Source organism: Lepisosteus platostomus, chromosome 1 (assembly GCF_059453375.1).
Source record: "Lepisosteus platostomus isolate fLepPlt1 chromosome 1, fLepPlt1.hap1, whole genome shotgun sequence".
Taxonomy (NCBI): domain Eukaryota; kingdom Metazoa; phylum Chordata; class Actinopteri; order Semionotiformes; family Lepisosteidae; genus Lepisosteus; species Lepisosteus platostomus.
This window is the reverse complement of record NC_142611.1, coordinates 56,048,512-56,067,250: the sequence shown is the minus strand read 5'-3', so window position 1 is coordinate 56,067,250 and position 18,739 is coordinate 56,048,512. Positions and strand designations below refer to the sequence as shown.

General features: G+C 35.7%; 1 protein-coding gene across 7 annotated transcripts in view; it reads left to right on the top strand.

Annotated features, from left to right (window-relative positions):
* The window catches only part of inpp4b (inositol polyphosphate-4-phosphatase type II B), a 408,611-nt gene that overhangs the window by 149,821 nt on the left and 240,051 nt on the right, over positions 1-18,739 (top strand). For all 7 annotated transcript variants that reach the window (XM_088633072.1, XM_088633066.1, XM_088633061.1 and 4 more), the window contains one exon: positions 5,808-5,892. In XM_088633072.1, the coding sequence (XP_088489198.1) occupies positions 5,808-5,892 (85 nt within the window). The remainder of the gene's footprint in view (positions 1-5,807; positions 5,893-18,739) is intronic.

The window sequence follows — 18,739 nt, the reverse complement described above, 5'->3', positions numbered from 1 at the left end:
TCCTTAGCCACAGAGCCACCACTCCGCCCATTCGTAATGTGCTAGAGATCATTGTCATGATGAAAGATGATCACTGCCCAATGAGACTTGTTAATGATAGAAGGGCATAGTGGACCAAAATCAGCCTCATATCTGTTGGCTGTAAGGTTTCATTCAATTTTATGCAAGCCCCTGATTTCTGCTGAGATACAGCCCTATACTGGTACTGACCTACCCAATGCTGCACTATAGCTGCTGTGCTTTAAAGGGGAACTGTTACACTATTTTTTAAAACCAATTATATTTCAATGTTAGAAAGATCTGGATTTAATGAGTGCATTTCAAATTATAATAAAATTCACACTGTACAGTGTAAAACCAATATTTTACATCACAAATTAGACTAAATATCCAGGTACACGCAGCACCATATTCTGTGATTCAGAACGAGGCAACCAAACTTCCTGTGAGATGAACCAGCCCTATTACATTGTAAATGCATTTCTTTTATTCCAATAGAAATATTGCAGTCAATTTTGAGACTACTTACCTGTTAACTCTGCGTGCAGATCACATTGGAACATTTCTGTGGTGAAATGTCTGCAGCACAACCTGTACTTATTTGCTTGTACATCACATTACATTAGTCTTTGCAGTGATTAGTGAGCAGGAAGGGCAGCTTCATTTCAAAATTCATGCAAACTCTTGCTCTCATCTATGGAGAGACCAGGGTTTTTGATAACATGGCAACTATTCAGTATTTTCACAAAGTTCATGATTTTGTGCTTTATTTGGAATTTGTCAAATTTCGAGATACCATCCATTCATTTATTTTGTTACTGAGATTTAATAACTGGTCTGAGAAATTGGGACTGAAGTTTCCTGTCATAGTTTTCACTAGTCTGCTTCTGATCATTGCTCAACGGCACGAACCTTGTCTCATTTGTAAAGAGCACATTTCCCCATGCCTGATTATGCCGCTATTTAATTTATGTTGCTGGATCCAGTCTCTTTGTTCTGCTGCTACTGTATCGGCACCTTTCAAGCCGAGAATATACTGTACTTTGAAGAGCTGCACCTCACTTTTGCATATTTATTTCTTATTCGACTACTTCAACTGTCAACATTAGCAGTTTTATGAGATGATATTATTAGTAGTAGTATTATTAAACATCTTTTACAGTACATCATCTTTGTCATCTTTATATCTGTGGAGAGAAGTGGCCTTATTTAGCTAATACTATAATTTATAGTTCATTTTGGTACTGTAGCTGCGTCAGCATACGTAGTCTGCAAAGGAACAAGTAATATGTTTATTCCATGCTGAAAAAAGAAGAAAGAAAACACAACGTTTCGGCCGTGGAGCCTTCTTCAGGTGTCACACCTATTGCTATGATTTATATATACAGTACTTATTGTGGAATTTTCTTCCCAGAGGTCAATGTATTCAGGTATCAAACTCTACATTGAACATGGTCAGCACAACACTGCCTTAGATATAATTTATTTTACACTAAATATAATGTTTTTATTGTATTAATTCAATTCGTCCATTGCTTCCATAATGATTTCTATTAGTAATATAGATGTCTTTAATAGTAAGACAGTGGAAATCGTTTTTATTTTTTTCAATTGCAATTTGTGAAGAACTAGTGAAAATGGAAGTGCTGTTAATATTTAATCTCTCACCTCTTCTTTCTTTTTCTTCAGTTTCAGTTCTTGGCGAAAGTAGGGCTGACATTAGGAAATTCATTAATTATTGATTCCCTTATACAATTTTTGAGAAAACAAATTGAAGCACTTGTAGATATATCTGAAGACCTGAGATGACAATGTTTATACACAGTACCACTGCTGATGAAAAATAGATGGCAAGAACAAAGGTCTCAGACTACAAATTCTCTGTGGATTTTGCATTGTTCTTTTCACTGAAGAATTCTCCTTTTATCTAGTACTTTTTTTCCATTGAGGCAGCACAGTGGTTTAGTGGTTAGCATTGCTGCCTGATGGCCCTGGGTTCAGTTCTGGGTTCAGTTCTGCCCGATGGCTCTGGGTTCCATACCTGTGGTGCTACAGTATCTGTCTGGAGTTTGTATGTTCTCATGGGGTTTTTTCAGGGGCTCTGGTTTCCTCCCACTGTACCAGGACATTCTGGTACTGTAGGTGCATTGGCTTCTAGGAAAATTGGCCCTGTGTGAGTCTCAAACAGTGCAGTCACATACAGTAATGTGTTTTTACTCGCTAAAAAGATTAATGAATATTAATGAAAGCTTTTCATCAAAGGAGTAGTAGTAGGGTTTAGAATTATATATTTCCAATAGGTTTTAAAATACTATGGTTTGATGATACCATAGTATAATAGTGCACAGAATGAGTGAGATTGGTCAGCTAAAATGAACGTTTTGTACAGTAAGTCTTGATAGAAGAAGAGAGCTAACCCTTCCTACAGCTGAAATAGATATGTGCCCTGCGATGGACTGGCATCCCTTGTGCCTTGCGCCTTGTGCCCATTGCATGCCGGGATAGGCTCTGGCTCTTATGTGACTCTGTATTGGATAAAGGAGCTAAAAACTCGATGTATGAATGGTTTCCATTAGACTTAAAAAAAAAAATCTGTGAATTTTATTCAGAGACCAATGCCTTTATTCCATCTGTTTGTTGGACCAACAGCTGGCGGACTTGCTAACATTGGAGCCAAGCCCTCTTTATTGACAAATCAAGGTTTTGGTTAGACCGTCCTCATGCATGTCAGCAGATGTTAATTCAACAAAATAAGACTACATTGGAAATGGTAGTTTGTATTTCTATACAGTATGTTATACATAGAAATTACCTGCTTTGCTCTGTACCTAATAGATATGATCTCTAGATAGTTTAAGAATGCTTGGAATGCCAAGCCTGTAATCACACTTCTGAAGTGTAAAACAATATAATTCATATTTCCAACGCCTTGAAAGGTCATTGTTTTTTGCCAATTCAGTGTATGGTGCCAATAATCACAAAAATATTTCTTTCTTTATCAGGGTGGTTCTTTTCTTTTCATTGTTTTTTTAATTTCCTTGTTTATCAGAAAAAGAGCAGACTAGGCATGAAAGAAATGTTTGTTATCAGAGTGTTTGGCTTCAGAAAGATAACCTGTCTTATATCTTTTATCCATATCTAAGTGCCCTTGAGCTTGAAGAGAAAGTGACTGATGAATGACATCAGTCCTGGGTGGCTGTGTTCGTCAGTGGTGGTTTGCAACATCTTAGTGGTAGATATTTGGTTTAGAAGAAAATGTAAAAATGCTTTTTCTCCTAGGCAGTTAAAGTAGGTTTTCATTTTTTTTTCCATGGCTTAACAGGGACTTTTTATGTCTTCTGTTTATCCAGGATTAGTCTTCTACATGTATTTGAGACTTTTGTATTACTGACCCCTAATATAAATGGCAAGCAAAGCAATTTTATTAGTCTGTTACATTTTCCTGAGATTATTTATTTTCCCTACTAGGACAAGACAATATTTCAAAATAAAAGACATCACTATGCATACCACTGACTGAAATTGCATCAGATTACAGATTCAGAAAACCAAATCAGACTGTGCCATGTTTCATTACTTCACCAAATCTGGTAAACCTGGACTGATCTTGCTCAGTGCAGCTCAGGATCTTGTCCTAAAATGGTGGGATAATTTGACATCTTGTATTCTGAGCATATGTACTGTGTATATTTCACTGTATCTTTACTGAATCTTTCATTTACAGTATATGTTATTTGGAATCACATTTTTGTTGTCCTATTTATTATTCTCTTTAGTCTACTGTAGAGTTTCAGCATATGACTCTTTCATGACTCTTAGAGATGGTTAAATCAGTCAGAAAGCATTCTGTTATACTGATGCAAGAAACAGCATCCATGTCTAATGGATTTAGTCATTCACTGTATCATGAATGTAAATAACACACAATTACAGAAAATGTGAAATAAATGCTGATCAAAGGATCTTCTGAGTGTGAAATGTGATACACTGTCCGGATGAAACGATTGCAAGGCTAGGATGGGCCATGACCTCCATTGGCATTAACACATTGACATTGTTACAGTGACAGTATAACACAGTGATCCTGACACTGCTGCTGCATAGACCCTATCGCCCTGATCATGTACTGTCGGTCTCTTATTGGTGCCTCAGAGGCTCTACTTAACTCACCACAGGAGCCAAAACCTCGGCAAGGGTTTCTTGAAGTCATCCTAACGCTCTGTGGTCTTGCCTTGTCCTACCACAAAATGGACACTTCTGTCTCCAGTCTTTATCTTGAAGGAATAAAAGGTTTTTACTTAAGATCTTCCTTTGTGTATCGCTTGTGTTCAAGGAGATTTCTCACCACATCATCACACTTTGACCGGTCCACCAGTTGACTAAAACAAGGCAAAAGTTAGCATGACGCTCACCACGATGTTTTCACACATTATTTTGTCGGACACCTCCGATGTTTAGCAAGATACATCTGCTTATGCTTTGATTATTACCTCCTTTGCTTTGTGCTGTCTGAAAACATTTAAGCACTCCTCCTTATTTTGAAAGATCTTTGGTTTCCTGTGAATCTTTGGTTTAAATTCACTACTTGACAGAGGGATCTTACAGTGATAGAGGTATAACTGATAGAGGTATAATTCTGAAGTCATGGTAACCCATGATATTGCACACAGACTAGGGCTATTTAATTGTGTGACTTATTAAAGTAATTTTGCACATCTGAACTAATGTAGGTTTGCCATAGTAAGGGGCTGAATATGTATTCAATATATTTTTAGTTTTTGAAAGTGTTTTGCAATTTTACTGACATACAGTATTGCACCTATAAAACTATTCAGTTCAAACATTCAATTTTACATTAATATTATTAGCTTTAAAAATGAGTACATCATTTGCACTGTAATTCAACAAAATGGGACATCATTGGAAGAAGGTGAATACCTTGCAAGTTACTGTGCTGTTTATGCTGGTCCTTCTCTCAAGTCAAAGAGGTGGAGTTTGATTTTAATACTGTCAAGAGGACGTTAGAAAAAAGAAATAACAGAATCTTTTAGATTTAAGGAGGGTGCACAGAATCTCTTCACTAACGCAATGAGTTGTTTTTGCTATATAGACTATTTTCTGGTAAAGCAAAATGTAAAAACAAAAAGAGAAATCTCTGATTTCCCTATTGGCACATAAAATTACTTCAAGGATGTCTAAGAAATGTGAACATAATTGGGACTTCACGCACAGCAGCATATGATGAAGCATTTATTTGCTACCTTGAAATGTTTTTTTTAGATGACCAAACCCCAATTTCAAAGCATTTATAACATTCAACAGAAACAATAGCCAAGCACATTTTAATAAGAAGTAATGGGAAACTGGCAAGAGAGCAACATTTAATTTGGCTTTAGCTGCCAAGAAGGTAATAATAAAAACTTATTAGAAATGCACGATTCAGCCTCCTTCTCCCCCTGAAGAATGGAGGATTGTTTTGCTTCCCAGTGTGTTTAAGCACAAAAATGGATCCTTTATTGGACTCTATTATAACTCAATGAGCTGCAGCCGAGTGGTAGGAAGCAGTAATTAAGGAGCGACTGCTTTCCATCTGTCTATACGAGCAGTGGTTATTTTCCAGTGGGGCATTTTTTTCTGCTTATTTTGCGCTCTATACATGAAGAGGTTAATTTGTTACAGCCAAACACTGGTCTTTACCAGCTTTTACATTGTGCAGTTTGTCAGTCATCAATTAACCAAAAGAACATCTGTATCTGAACTGAAAGGATGGTCCCGTTGCTTATTTTGTTATTTATTTCTTACTGCAGAAGTCTGAGCCAGTCGAAGTAGTCGTCCTGGAACGATGTCACATTGTGGAAGGAAGAGATAACAGAAAGGCATCATTAAGCATTAGTAAGTACTGAAAGATTCCTTCAGTTATTTTAAAGTGAAGTCATTTATATTTGATTTGCCTTACTTGCATGTTTAGGAATATTAATTTTGTGACTGGTGTATTTGTGCGTATTGAAGTGTTCAGCTGTTGTGTCAATCAGGCCTGATAGTCAACGGGAATATAAATATAATTTCTTAAATAGCTCCCAGATAAACTCCTAAGAGATCGTAATACATTATGAGTTGGAGCCTTTGTTCAGGAAGATATACATGGAGATACTGTATACAGTATGTTAAAATAGATGAACTATCAAGTACTCTCTTCTGTCTATGCCAATTTCATGCTGGAATTTTGTCTTACAATTGCAGTCTGCAACTTTTCATTTGTTTGCATGCTTTGAAATTCTTTCTAGTCCTATTACACCACAGTCTTGTAATAGAACTAGTCATGTGATCCATGCTGCATACACAATGCAGGGGAAATCGGGAGTTCACCAATGACAAGACTGTGGTGTAAGCTTTGAGGATTTAGATATGCTCTTTCAAAAGCCTTGGAGAAATAAGATCTCCCTCAAAGATAATCTGTTTTTTTCTATCACAAGATCTGTGCTTGTGGTGCTGCCAAGCAGTTTAGTCCACAAAACATTGCTGTATTCTGTAAAAGAGAAGAGTCAGATGTGTATAGTGAATTTTCCTTTTAAGTCAGAGTTCATTAACTAACCCTACAGGCTAGAGGAGCTTGATGATGACAGTGTTTTCTTGCTCACGTAGAAAAGGGCAACCCAACTCTTGTCTTGGGAACCATAGTCTGTTCAAGTTATGAACGATCACTTGCATAATTGAAACATTTGTCTTAATTAGTCAAGACTGATGTGATTTTTATCCAATGTTTGAGGAAAAGATGTACAAAGCCTGACAGGTTGTGAATCTCTTGGACTGGGATTAGATGATTAACTATAGATAGCTAAATTATTTTAATTCTGGTAAGGATCTTCTCCTTCTTCTTCTTCCCATTATCATCCTTATGTGCATGCGTTTGGGATTGACTCCAGGCTGCTACAGCCTTTTCCAGGAATAAGTCGTTTTCTGATCATGGACAGATGAGTGGGTATTTCTAATCTTGTTTAGTGCCTTTCTAAATGGAATCAAAGTGCTATAAAATAAAAACAAAAATATAAATGTAATGAAATAAGCAACAAACAGGGAAGTGTATTTAATATGTTTAATATAACCAAACTTAAATAAAATGTTGAAAAATAAACAACTAGATTTTAAAATGTATTTTAAAAACTATTCATCTTCAGGGTCTTTTGTTATATCGTTTCATAGCACTGATGCCTTAGAGCAGATACAGTACAGCCATATCATCTGCACAGAGAAAGCCAGTGTCGACAGTTGGCTGACAGCAAGTCACATGAGGTGACATAACTATAGAGATACAAGATATAAGTATAGTACAAATCCTTTCCGAACTGTTAAGCTCAATAACACAGTTTGACAACAAAGACTGATTCCAAAAACTTAATTTATGACAGGTAACAAGATTTCAGGAAGTTTTCTCTTGACTTGCCACATCTCCGGTTAAAAGATATTCTCTGTTAATTTGTTCATTTGAATTGGATTGAAAGTAGTGTAGTTTTGTGTTTGGAGAATAAAACGTATTCTTCCTGCAGTAGTGATTCCACGCTTCTCCATCTATTTTGTGTACCCTGCTTTGTTTGTCCTTTGGATTAAGGCAACAGTAGATGCTCTTAGTTTAGAGAAATCCACATTCAAGATGGAAAGTAAACTGCATTTTCAAAAACTCTGGACTAGTGTAAACCTGAGCAGGTTTATATTGTAACATTTATTGCAGAAAAATATTTCTACATATTGTTAATTATAAATGATAGAAATCTAATTATATCTTAAAACTAGCTCGCAATTAATTTTTTTATCTTTCTTTTTTCCCCCCTTTACTTAATTAATTCCCGATTTTATATGTCTTTATTATATAAAATGTAATTCCTTAAAAATGCCTATAATGATGAAAAACAGGAGATTAAGGTGTTTAGTTGCCTCTCACCAGTCAATTATGTGAAATGCAACTAAGACCAGAACTAAATCAGAAACCCACCCTCTTAACTGCAAATTCAAACCCCAAACTCTGCTGGTGATTGGAGCTTATGTTAAAGCATCTGGGAAAAAGAAAGCTACCAGTAATTGAAATATTTGAAATCTGGCATTGGTGGCAGGGTCAAAGTCATGATTTAACTGAGTATAAAGTTGTTAAATTAATGTATTGTTTCCAACTCATACAATATTTTTTCTACCTTCAAATCTTTTCATAATGAGCCTGGTAGAGAGAAACTGATCTATCATATTTTTGCTTCATACACTGCTGATTGCTGACATGCGTTTCTTTCCTGCGCTTCTGTTCCTGTTGCTCTACATGCACTATACAGAAGCCCACGTCCTGTCAAAATCAAAATGTTCTGATCATGTTACTCTTGTTATAAAAAGGTGGATTTGTTGATATGTTGCAATTAATTACATTTCAAATTGTCATCTGGGTTTGTTTTTTTTTGTACCATTTTCACTTATGTTCTTAATAAATAAAAAATTGTAGTTGTGGCAAACCAAGACTAGTTCTTGACTAGCCTCTATACCTGTACACTACAGGTTTCCTTTAGATTCTGTCTTCTGCATTTAGCAAGCACTTGAAAACTCACATCCTTATCTGGCTCTACCTACAGTACAGTACCTTGCAGGCTACTATTACAGTACCTGGGTTTAGAGGACAGTGGAAATTATATTTTCTTTGTGAAGTGCCAGCTATACTCACAGTGTTGTATATTTATAATATTTTCTTCTTCTTGTTTGCTTTTTATACTTTTGCTGCTTTTCACCTGCATCTATTGTGTTGTCTTTTACTGTTTTTAAACACTTGGTACTTGTGTCTGAGGATCTGCCAGTGGTGGATATCACATTAGCTGTGATGTAACATACTTTTTCCTGTTAATTCACACTTAGATAATATAGTGCAATTATTAATTAAATAGTGCAAGATTCAGCAAACCATACTGAGGAGGTTAATGAAGACCACATTAGCTTTAACCTTGTCTTTGTATTTCAATTAAATAATGACATTTCTAAACATTTATGAATTGCAGCAAATAAAATCACTTGTAATGTGACGTTTTCTGTATTTTACTATGCAAGAAGGCCAGCGACTTCAGATGAGATGTTAAATTAAGGTCCTGATTGTCTTCTCATTAAAGATACCATGACACATTTTAAAAGAAGAGGAATTAACCTTGGTGTTCTGGTTAAATTTCAGATTGTACAGTCCAGCCTTCCTAAAGTTCCCACTTAATTCATTTGATACGGCAATTTCTACCTTCTCTACCAGTGGAGCTACTGGCACATAATGGCTATAAGTATTATGATAAGATTTAGATTTATAGAAATTAAGAAAAGTGGTGGTCCCTGGAAAAATCCCTGTGGTACCCCACTAATTTGGTTCACCCCTTATCTATACCCTTTTTTCTATAACTAATTATAAATCTACTCATGTTTTCCTGAATGCCAACTGCCTGCAATTTGAAAATCAATTGCTTATGAGGAAATACTGTATATTCACAAACCTTTTGAAAATCTAAATTTACCATGTCATATGCCATGTACAGTATGTGTCCATAACTGTTGTTACTAGTTCAGAAAAATCTTAACAAGTTTGTTGGGAAAAGCCTATCTTTTTAATTTTTTAGGATATTTCCATATACTGTAGATGAAATTCTAATAATTGTTTCCATGTCATAAAATGCTAATCTCACATGCAATAGAAGTCCAGATACAGTATATTGGTGTATAGTCAGCTAATTTAATTTTTTTACCTTTTAAGTCCCTGGGTACTACCCTTGTCTTGAGTGACCGTTGAAAGAGTTGTGTCAATGGCTGTTTTAGTTAATAGTATTTAATACTTAAAACTCTGACCTTCCACTTCCTGGGAAATGTTGTTGACTTCTTCCTTGGTGATCACCTCAGTGATCAGCTATTTCCTTTTCCATACTGTACATACTGTAGAAGCTTCCCATTTTTTGTCCTGAATATGTTTTGCTTAATCTTTTGCTGTGTACTGCTAGTACTGACAGATGTGTTTGTGCTGTTGTAGTACTGAAAGAACATTTTATTATTTATTTTATCCTCCACTACATTATTATGTTCAGTTTGTGTCTTGGCCTTTCTAACATCCTTTTCTTTCCCTGTACTTATAATTCTTTGTTATCTAGATCATTTTGTTTTTATGAAGCACTTTATTTTACCTTTTGTCGTACTGTTCGTTGTATTTGCTTTGTGGTATACTGTTAGCTTTTTATTTACTCAGTTTTGGTATACATTATATCAAAATTATAATTCTTTCAGTTCTGTCATCTTTTCAAGACAAGATCTTTTCAAGCATTTGCTCTGACAAACTGGGTCATCAACTGTGTATCCAGTGTCAGTTTGTCAGTTTCTGCTGCTGATATTCCTAGAGATATTTCCAAGTCTGTGTTGGTAAATTTGAAGTCTTCCATAAAAACTACTTGTTATGCACATACATTCTTAATTTCATTATACAATGTTGAATTATAATTAACATCTTTGGTGATCTATAGCAAACTCCTCATAGTACACCTCAATATTTTTTTTTAAAATAAATGACTCTGACTCATATAAATTCAGAGACTGTTGATTTCTCTAGCTTACATTCTTGAACCTGAATACTCTTTTGATATATAGTCCTATTGCTCCACCGCTTATATCTTTTCTGTCTCTCTGGAACAGGAGTGTGTCCACTAATGTTACATTTATCTCCATTGTTTAGGGTTAAACAGGATTCCATGATTGCAATAACATCATAATTGCCTGCTAATGTGGAAGATTCTATCTCCTCTAATTAGTTTCTGATACTAGGTAGAAGCACTTAATTTCACTATCATTTTTTCCTCTTTAATTTAACTTGGTCTTTGTTCCCAAGGTAACTTTGTTTTCCCTTGTCTTTGGTTTGAGTATTTCCAAATTTCTTTGTGGATTGTTGCGGCAGGATGACTAGGGTTGCCTTTGCAAAGGAAAGGTGTCCAGTGGCCCGGAAAGCAGAAGCCATGTCTTCATCCATGTGATGTGTTGACAAAAGCAATTGTAGTTCTGTCAGTTTTTCCTGCAAATCTGACTGTTCTCTCTCACACAATTAATACAGACACTACTACTGAATAGTATAGTCATTTTAAGTCATCAATATAGTGATGCCATTTACTGTAAAAAATGGATTTACTTAAAATTGATAAAGATGTATATATCCAGTTATTAATTTAATATACCTTTATATATAATCAGTCATGTATTTGGTCAGTCAATATTCATATTGTCTAATTTCCTGATAGATTTTAGACAGTCGTTATACAGAACAATTTTACAACACAGCCCCTTTCATTAATGTAATTATACTATACTGTGTAAGTACAATATTTATACAACTGTGTAATTTAGTTAGTGTGTTTCACAGTCCAACTAAGTACAATTACTGTGGTAATTATCCTGTTTGTATTTATAGTTTGATTTAAATAACCAGATGATTTGGAGGAGCTTCAAGTTTCAAGACCCAGCAGTGACAAACCAACTTTGGAGATTTAAATTAATCCACTACTGTGTGGCTGTGTACATCGGTGCAAAGAATTACTTCTTCTTACTGTATATAAGGCTATAAATACATGCAAACCCTATCATTCCACAGTTTGAATTGACTCCAGGTTTTCTAGTTTCAAGTTAAATCAAACTGATTTTCCTTTTGCGATTATCAGTTTTCCTAAACAATAACCACCTTAAAACTTTCAAAATTAAATTAAATTATGGCAACATAGCAGTATATATTTGTCAGAACATATATTTACTCATTTCTAGAAAGGTAAATAGTGAAACACACAAATGCAGTACAACTTCAATGTGAAGTTATAACACTAGGCCAGTATTCTGGTTCAGTAAACAATTTAATAAAGTTAAATTTTAAAGAAGCCAGAATCAAGAAAATAAAATGGAAACACTATTACAAACACAATATGTTCCAGATTTGAGGGTATTAATGTACTTATTTAATAAATTCTCTGCAGATTATTTTATTCACTTGGTTAACCTTTAAAAATAATGGATCAGCACACCATATGGAAAACTGAATAAGCCCATATGTGCACATGGCATGACTACTATGGTATAGTCGAGAGGAAGCATGTGTAATATGAATTTAAAATGCACTATAATGCTAGATCTGTGTTGGTACAAATAATACAAGTTTCATCTTTGAACTATAAACTGACTTTCTCAGAATTCCCAGTTTTACTGTACAGTATGTAACACTGTTGCGTTTTTGTGATTAGAACAAGTTATGCTTCAGAAGTCAGAGGCTGGATTTCATTTTCTGAAAACTAAATCTAGGATTTTTCATAACAAATAATTTATAGATAAGTTGGTTATTTTCTTTCTTTAAGTAGAAAACATAGAAAATGTTATTTTTTGTGTTGAGCACAATTTTAAAAAGATGTACAAATGTGCCTGGTGCAGTCAGCAGTCAGTCAGATTGATATCACTGCTAATTTGGATGTGAAACAGATGCCTGCAGAGAATTTAGCCCACTTACTGTAATTAATAAGACAACTGATGTCTGTATTTGAAGTCCCTTGAAGAAGGGATTTATTTTTCAAATTGGAACTCCATGTGCTCCTTTGTTTTGTCACATGTGGATATCTGAGGCAGAGCTTTCTTCAGGAAAAAAAAAGGTAGCTCATGAAATATTTTCAACAAATCCATGAGGCTTTTAAGTCTTGTTGTTTTCGCTTCTGAGACCCTTAAATCAGGCACTATGAGGCTCTCAGTGTTGTCTCCTTCCTTGTACTCTTTTTAGATCACTGTGAAATCTCAAAATACAACCAAGGGGCAAGCATGATTATTACTGAGTTTTGCAATGAATTCTTTGCAGCTTTCTTTCATCTAAAATGTGTCCAAGAAAGGCTGGTGAAGTGATAACCCACAAGAAAAAAAAATGCTTATTTTCTTCATGTTCTTCATGTTTAGTGTACCATTTGCTCTTTTCCAAGCATACACCAATTAATGGACATCTGATGTACGGTGAAGTCAATATGTTTTCTTACAGGTGCCACTCAGCAATTACCCAAGGTTCAGTAGTATTTTGGGCCTAGTTTTTTCCAATGTGATGTGCTCAACATTATCTGTTGAGAACAAATAACTTAATTGATTATTTTTAATTAAGAATTAATTTTAAAAAACTTAAATTGTCTAAAGGCATTTTGTGGCCAGTCTGGGCATAAGAACTAACTTTAGAGTAAATAATCTAAAGCGGGTGCATAAACTCATGACAAATACCATTCACACAGAGCAATAACCAGGCTTATAGTCCATGTACAGTGGCGATCTCAAAGTAAGGCACATTAAATCCTTAAGTTCTTAAAATCTAATGACCCCATTTACATTGTACAGGCATCAACCAGGTGAATACTAGACTGTATTCATAAATCCCATAATAAAACTGTGTGATTTTGCCTACCTCTTTAGTGTAGGAATTTCACTTCTGAAAACACAGACATGAAAGACTAACGCATTTATTCTTCTTTTGTACAGTATGTGATTATTAAGACTGACATAACACTTCTTTGGTATTTGTTAGTCACAAGTTAAAGTGGATTGTAACCATAGTTAGACTTTGGCCTTGCATTCTTTTAACAATTATTACACAAAGACAGTCAAATTAAATTATAAATCAAAGGATTGTATTTTAAATGCATTCCTATGCTCTCGAATAATCATTCTTTTCTTGATTACTTTGCTGAAAACTAAAAAAAATCTAATTCATCACCTGTTGATCAACTGTTTTGCTATTCTTAAATTCTCTTCTCTCACAAGTTCTCACCAGTTACATGTGTACACACAACATGTTTTCTTTTACAAACCTTGAAACAATACATACTGTATAACAAATACTGTGCCTTTTAGACAGGATAGTACTATTCATTCAGTACTATACTTGCCAGCAGCCATATCAGCCTGCAACTCACAACTGGTAGCCCACTGAAGCTAAGCAAGTGTGAGCCTGGTCAGTACTGTACCTGGATGCGAGACCTCCTGGGAAAAACTAAGGTTGCTGCTGGAAGAGGTGTTAGTGGGGCCAGCAGGGGGCGCTCACCCTGTGGTCCATGTGGGTCCTTATGCCCCAGTATAGTGATGGGGACATATACTGTAAACAGGCGCCGTCCTTCGGATGAGATGTAAAAATTTTGTTTCTCGAAAAGAGTAGGGGTGTAATCCCGGCGTCCTGGCCAAATTTCCCATTGGCCCTTACCAATCATGGCCTCCTAATAATCCCCATCTTTGAATTGGCTAAATTACTCTGATCTCCTCCCCACTGATAGCTGATGTGTGGTGAGCGTTCTGGCACACTATGGCTGCCGTCGCATCATCCAGGTGGATGCTGCACATTGGTGGTGGTGGAGGGGAGTCCCCATTACCTGTAAAGCACTTTGAGTGGAGTGTCCAGAAAAGCGCTATATAAGTGTAAGCGATTATTATTATTATTATTATTATTATTATTATTATTATTATTATTATTATTATTATTCACAACAACCGGACCTTACAATCAGAGAAAAACATCCTGGAAAGGAGATTTGCTAATAAAATCTGTTCTTAACAGAATTTTAAGAGGTTTTCCTATGAGCTACAAAGCTTTTTTAAGCTTTTACACAATTTTACTGTTTATATTATACCTTTTCATTTGTTTTTTATGGTCTATGATCTGCTTCTGTTTCTGGAAGGAAAAGTAGCAATACACATACAGTACTTTAATGAACAGATACGAGGAGTATAGTTATGCATCAAGACAGGACAGACTTGCTGCAAGCACTGATTCTGTACCAACAATTTAAAGTAGGAAAGAAAATGTGAAAATTGATAAAAATTCGCAGACATTCCAACCGAAACACATAGTGTAAAAACTGTAAGGTACAGTTCTAAAAATGGTCAAGGTTTGAGATTTTTGAGCATGGATTCCTGTCTTTAATTTTTGGTGCAGCAAGGTGAGTCATTCCTCTCTTTGTGAATGATTTTTGTCAAGGTGTACAGGCCTGTGCCATTGAAAATGGTCTTGTGTGTATGGTGTAGAGTTACACCAGATGTTGTTTAATATTATTAAATAATGCCACAACATCAGAGTTTAAATTTCTGTGCATATACTGTAAGATCCAATGACTATTAAGAGCTTAACTGAACTATCTGTTGCGAAAGTACTGTACATATCACTAATACCAATTATATTCTAATTGCTTCAGTTATATTGAACATCAGAAGAAACATGCACTCAGTGCTTGCACAGTTTTAGAAAAATACATCATCATTTTCTAGCCACTTACACCTGGCAAGGGTCGCGTTAGTAACCAACGACCAGACTTCCCTTTCCCTAGCAACAGTCTCCAGCTCGGGGGCCATTCTCAAAAGATCCCCGAGCCATCACAACTGGCTCCTCTTAATCTGGGGGAGCAGCAGCTCTACTTCAAGATCCTCACGAATTGCTGAGCTCCTCACCCTGCCAAGGAGAGTAAGCCTGCAACCCTACAGAGAAAACTTATTTTCGCCAGTTCTATCAACAATCTCATTCTTTCAGTCACTACCCAACACTCATGACCCATAGGTGAGGATACGGATGTACTGTAGATCGATCAGAAACAGAGAGCTTTGTCTAAAAGCTCCAGCTTCACCACCAAAATTCAGTACAGTATCCACATTATGGCAGGTACTGTACTAATCTAATGATTCCCCTCTCCCTCACTGGTGAACAAGACCACAAGGTACTTGAACTCCTTCACTTGGGACAGACGTTCCCCCCTCACTTGGATAAAACAATCCACTCTTTTCCGGATTGCTCTTTTCTGGATTTTCAGATTTAAAGAAGCTGACCCTCATCCCAACAGCATCACACTCAGTTGTGACCCTCACTAATTATAAAGATTTTGGATATTGATTAAATGTTTTGGAATCAGTTTGAATAAATGCTCATTTGTGACTGACCATGATACCTTCAAGAAATGTATTGCTTAAGAACTAAATCACCTCATTAAGCAGATAATTTGTTTGGATACAGGAAATGAAATGGTTTACCCATTTCAAGCCTGTAGAAAACTAAGAAAGAAGAACACAGAAAGGAATGGTTATGTTCCAGAGATCAACTCCTTTGTGATTTCATTATGTTGGAGGCTGGACTTCACGAGTGTGCTGAATGATTTTTTCACTGCAGAGTTCCACTTGTGACTGATAGCAGCCTGTCTGCACTGTGTGACATTGATCAAGTCCTGTGATTTTGCTTTTGATCTCTCTTGCTGCCCTTGCTGGGGGTTTAACCTATCATGCCAACATTCTGCTGTCTTGGATATTTCTTACATGGTCCAGACATTCCATATTCGAGACAGTTCTTGGTTTTAGGTCCTGATTAGAATACCTTGACTTCTGGGAGCCTATAATCAGTAGTGATCATACTGCCTATCAGTAAGCTAGAATCAACTGAGGGCCTGTTTGTAGGTGCTTAGTTTGCTGTGGTTTCTGTAACAGGTTTGTTTTTTTCTGGTATGGCATTGTTAGCAATACTCCCGACAAGCATGCTGTAGTGTGCCAGTTTTGAGTTTCATTGAGCATTACAAGGATGAGCTGGGATGATGGGTGTCATCTTGGGGCTCAGATACCAGTGAACAGGCACATGCTTCTACTGGTTCTGTGAGAGGAATGGGATGTCTCTCAACGAGACATCATCCCTCGAGGTTGCAGAATCCCATGAGAAATCATCTGTAACCTCGTGCAAAGGAAACAAATGCACAGCCTGTACTACTTTCAATGGTGGCTACATAAGCTAATAGCTTGCGACTTTCACGGTAGAACCCCTTATTGATCATTTCTGATGAGGGCAAATGTTTATCAGCTTAATGAATTAACCAATGTCTTGCCTGTTCAATTAAAAGTCACCGCACCTGCTACAAAAAAGAGGTTATCATGATTCTTATAATAACAGTGAGTTTGCAGCAGTTATACTGTAAGTGATAGGTTTCTTTATTATGCTCAGTATATATTTCTCAAATGGGTCAAAGTTAAAAATAGGTTTGAGCAGGGAGCTGTGTCAGCTTGCTTTCGCTGCAGAGGTACAATAGAAGGTTAATTCCATGCTGAAAGTAGAAAGAAAAATACAATGTTTTGGCTTTTAAGTCTTCTTTAGGTTGTTCACACCTGAAGAAGTCTTAACAGCCAGAACATTACAATTTTTCTTCCTATATTCCAAAGTAGCAGTAACCTTCACTTGTTCCAAAGTTTTAAATGTTGAGTCTTTCTTTAAAAATAAAGAAAGGAATGCATTTTATTTTTAAAATTCTAAGGACCAGGGTAACACGAAAAGACCCATGTGCTACATGCAGGGCGGATTATACTAAAGGACATGCTTTTCTTTGTCTTTTCCACTTCTTGACTCTCTATTGATTTTATATCTGTACCTCCTATCAGTCAGATTGTAATGAGGCTGCTTGAAATGTGCTGCTCTAAAAGAAATTTATTAAAATGTTAATAGATCATTCCAGCATTCTGTTCTGTTTCTTTGGCATATCAGAGATCTGCTTCACTTTAATGGGCTGGTCACTGCTTCTTTCCACACTTCATTAATCCAGAAAAAGAAAACATTTATCACAGATGACTTTTTTTGGGAGAAGGAAAGGGTCAAAATGCCTTTCAAAAGAAAATGTATTCATCTGTTTTCTTGTTGCTCTATAAAGCAGCAGGAGCAATTCATCACACTTTAACTTGCTGGCATGCAAGACTAGACAAACTGGCACAAGGTTGGGTGAAGAAAATTCAAGTGATGCTGTTTCTTTCACTAAAGATTCAGCAATGCTTGGATTTGTTTTATTTGAAAAACATAGTTTTTTTCTTCAGTCTGTATAGTACATTTCACCTCAGGCTTAAACACAGAACTCACTTACTCTATATTTAATGAAAAATAAAACCTTGAGTTCAGCAAATATCAAGCTTTTGTCATGTGTGCTGTATTTTTCATTACATTAGTGGTAATTGGTTGTTCTAGTCATATTGGAAATACAGTATCATGTCTGTACAGTTTAGAATACCATTCATGGAGTCATAAATTGTTAAATAACTGCTTAGATAATACATACAGATTTTATGTATGACATGAGCGATCATCACTTCTATTAAATAAGATAACAGTGCAGACTGAAATAAACTGTTTATACTGATGGATATGAGCACATTAAATGCATGGTAATGTAGGAATATGAAGTATAGTTTAGATTGAAATCTTTTTTCTTAAAAATTAAATAATTACAGTAAATCCTTTTACATTTGGATTGCATTTGAAAAACTGATACTGTGCTTGGAAAACAAATAATTTTAAACAGAATTGTAACTGTAGATCTCATGGGTGTATGACCAGTTATGGATGATTTCATGACTTAGCAGTTTGTCTCAGTAATTTGCTATACAGTATTTCCATTCCCTTCCATTCCCTTAAGCAACCTCGAAGTCTGAAAGTAATCAAGACAAACTTTTCATTGTTTTTCCTGTTTTTGTCTCGAGATGAATGTTGGTCTATGCCTTAAGAAAAAAAAATACATACAGCTCCTCAGGCCAGTTGATGTATATTTTGGCAACCTGTGTATGCTTTATTCTGTGTGCTACACTGGAAAAGGCTTGCAACAGCTCTTTAAAACTAATTTTACTTTGGCCTCTTGGCGTTTGTCTAGTCCTTTTGAACAATTCGTGTGTCTGTTTTAAAGATAACTCCTTGGCATCCCAGAAC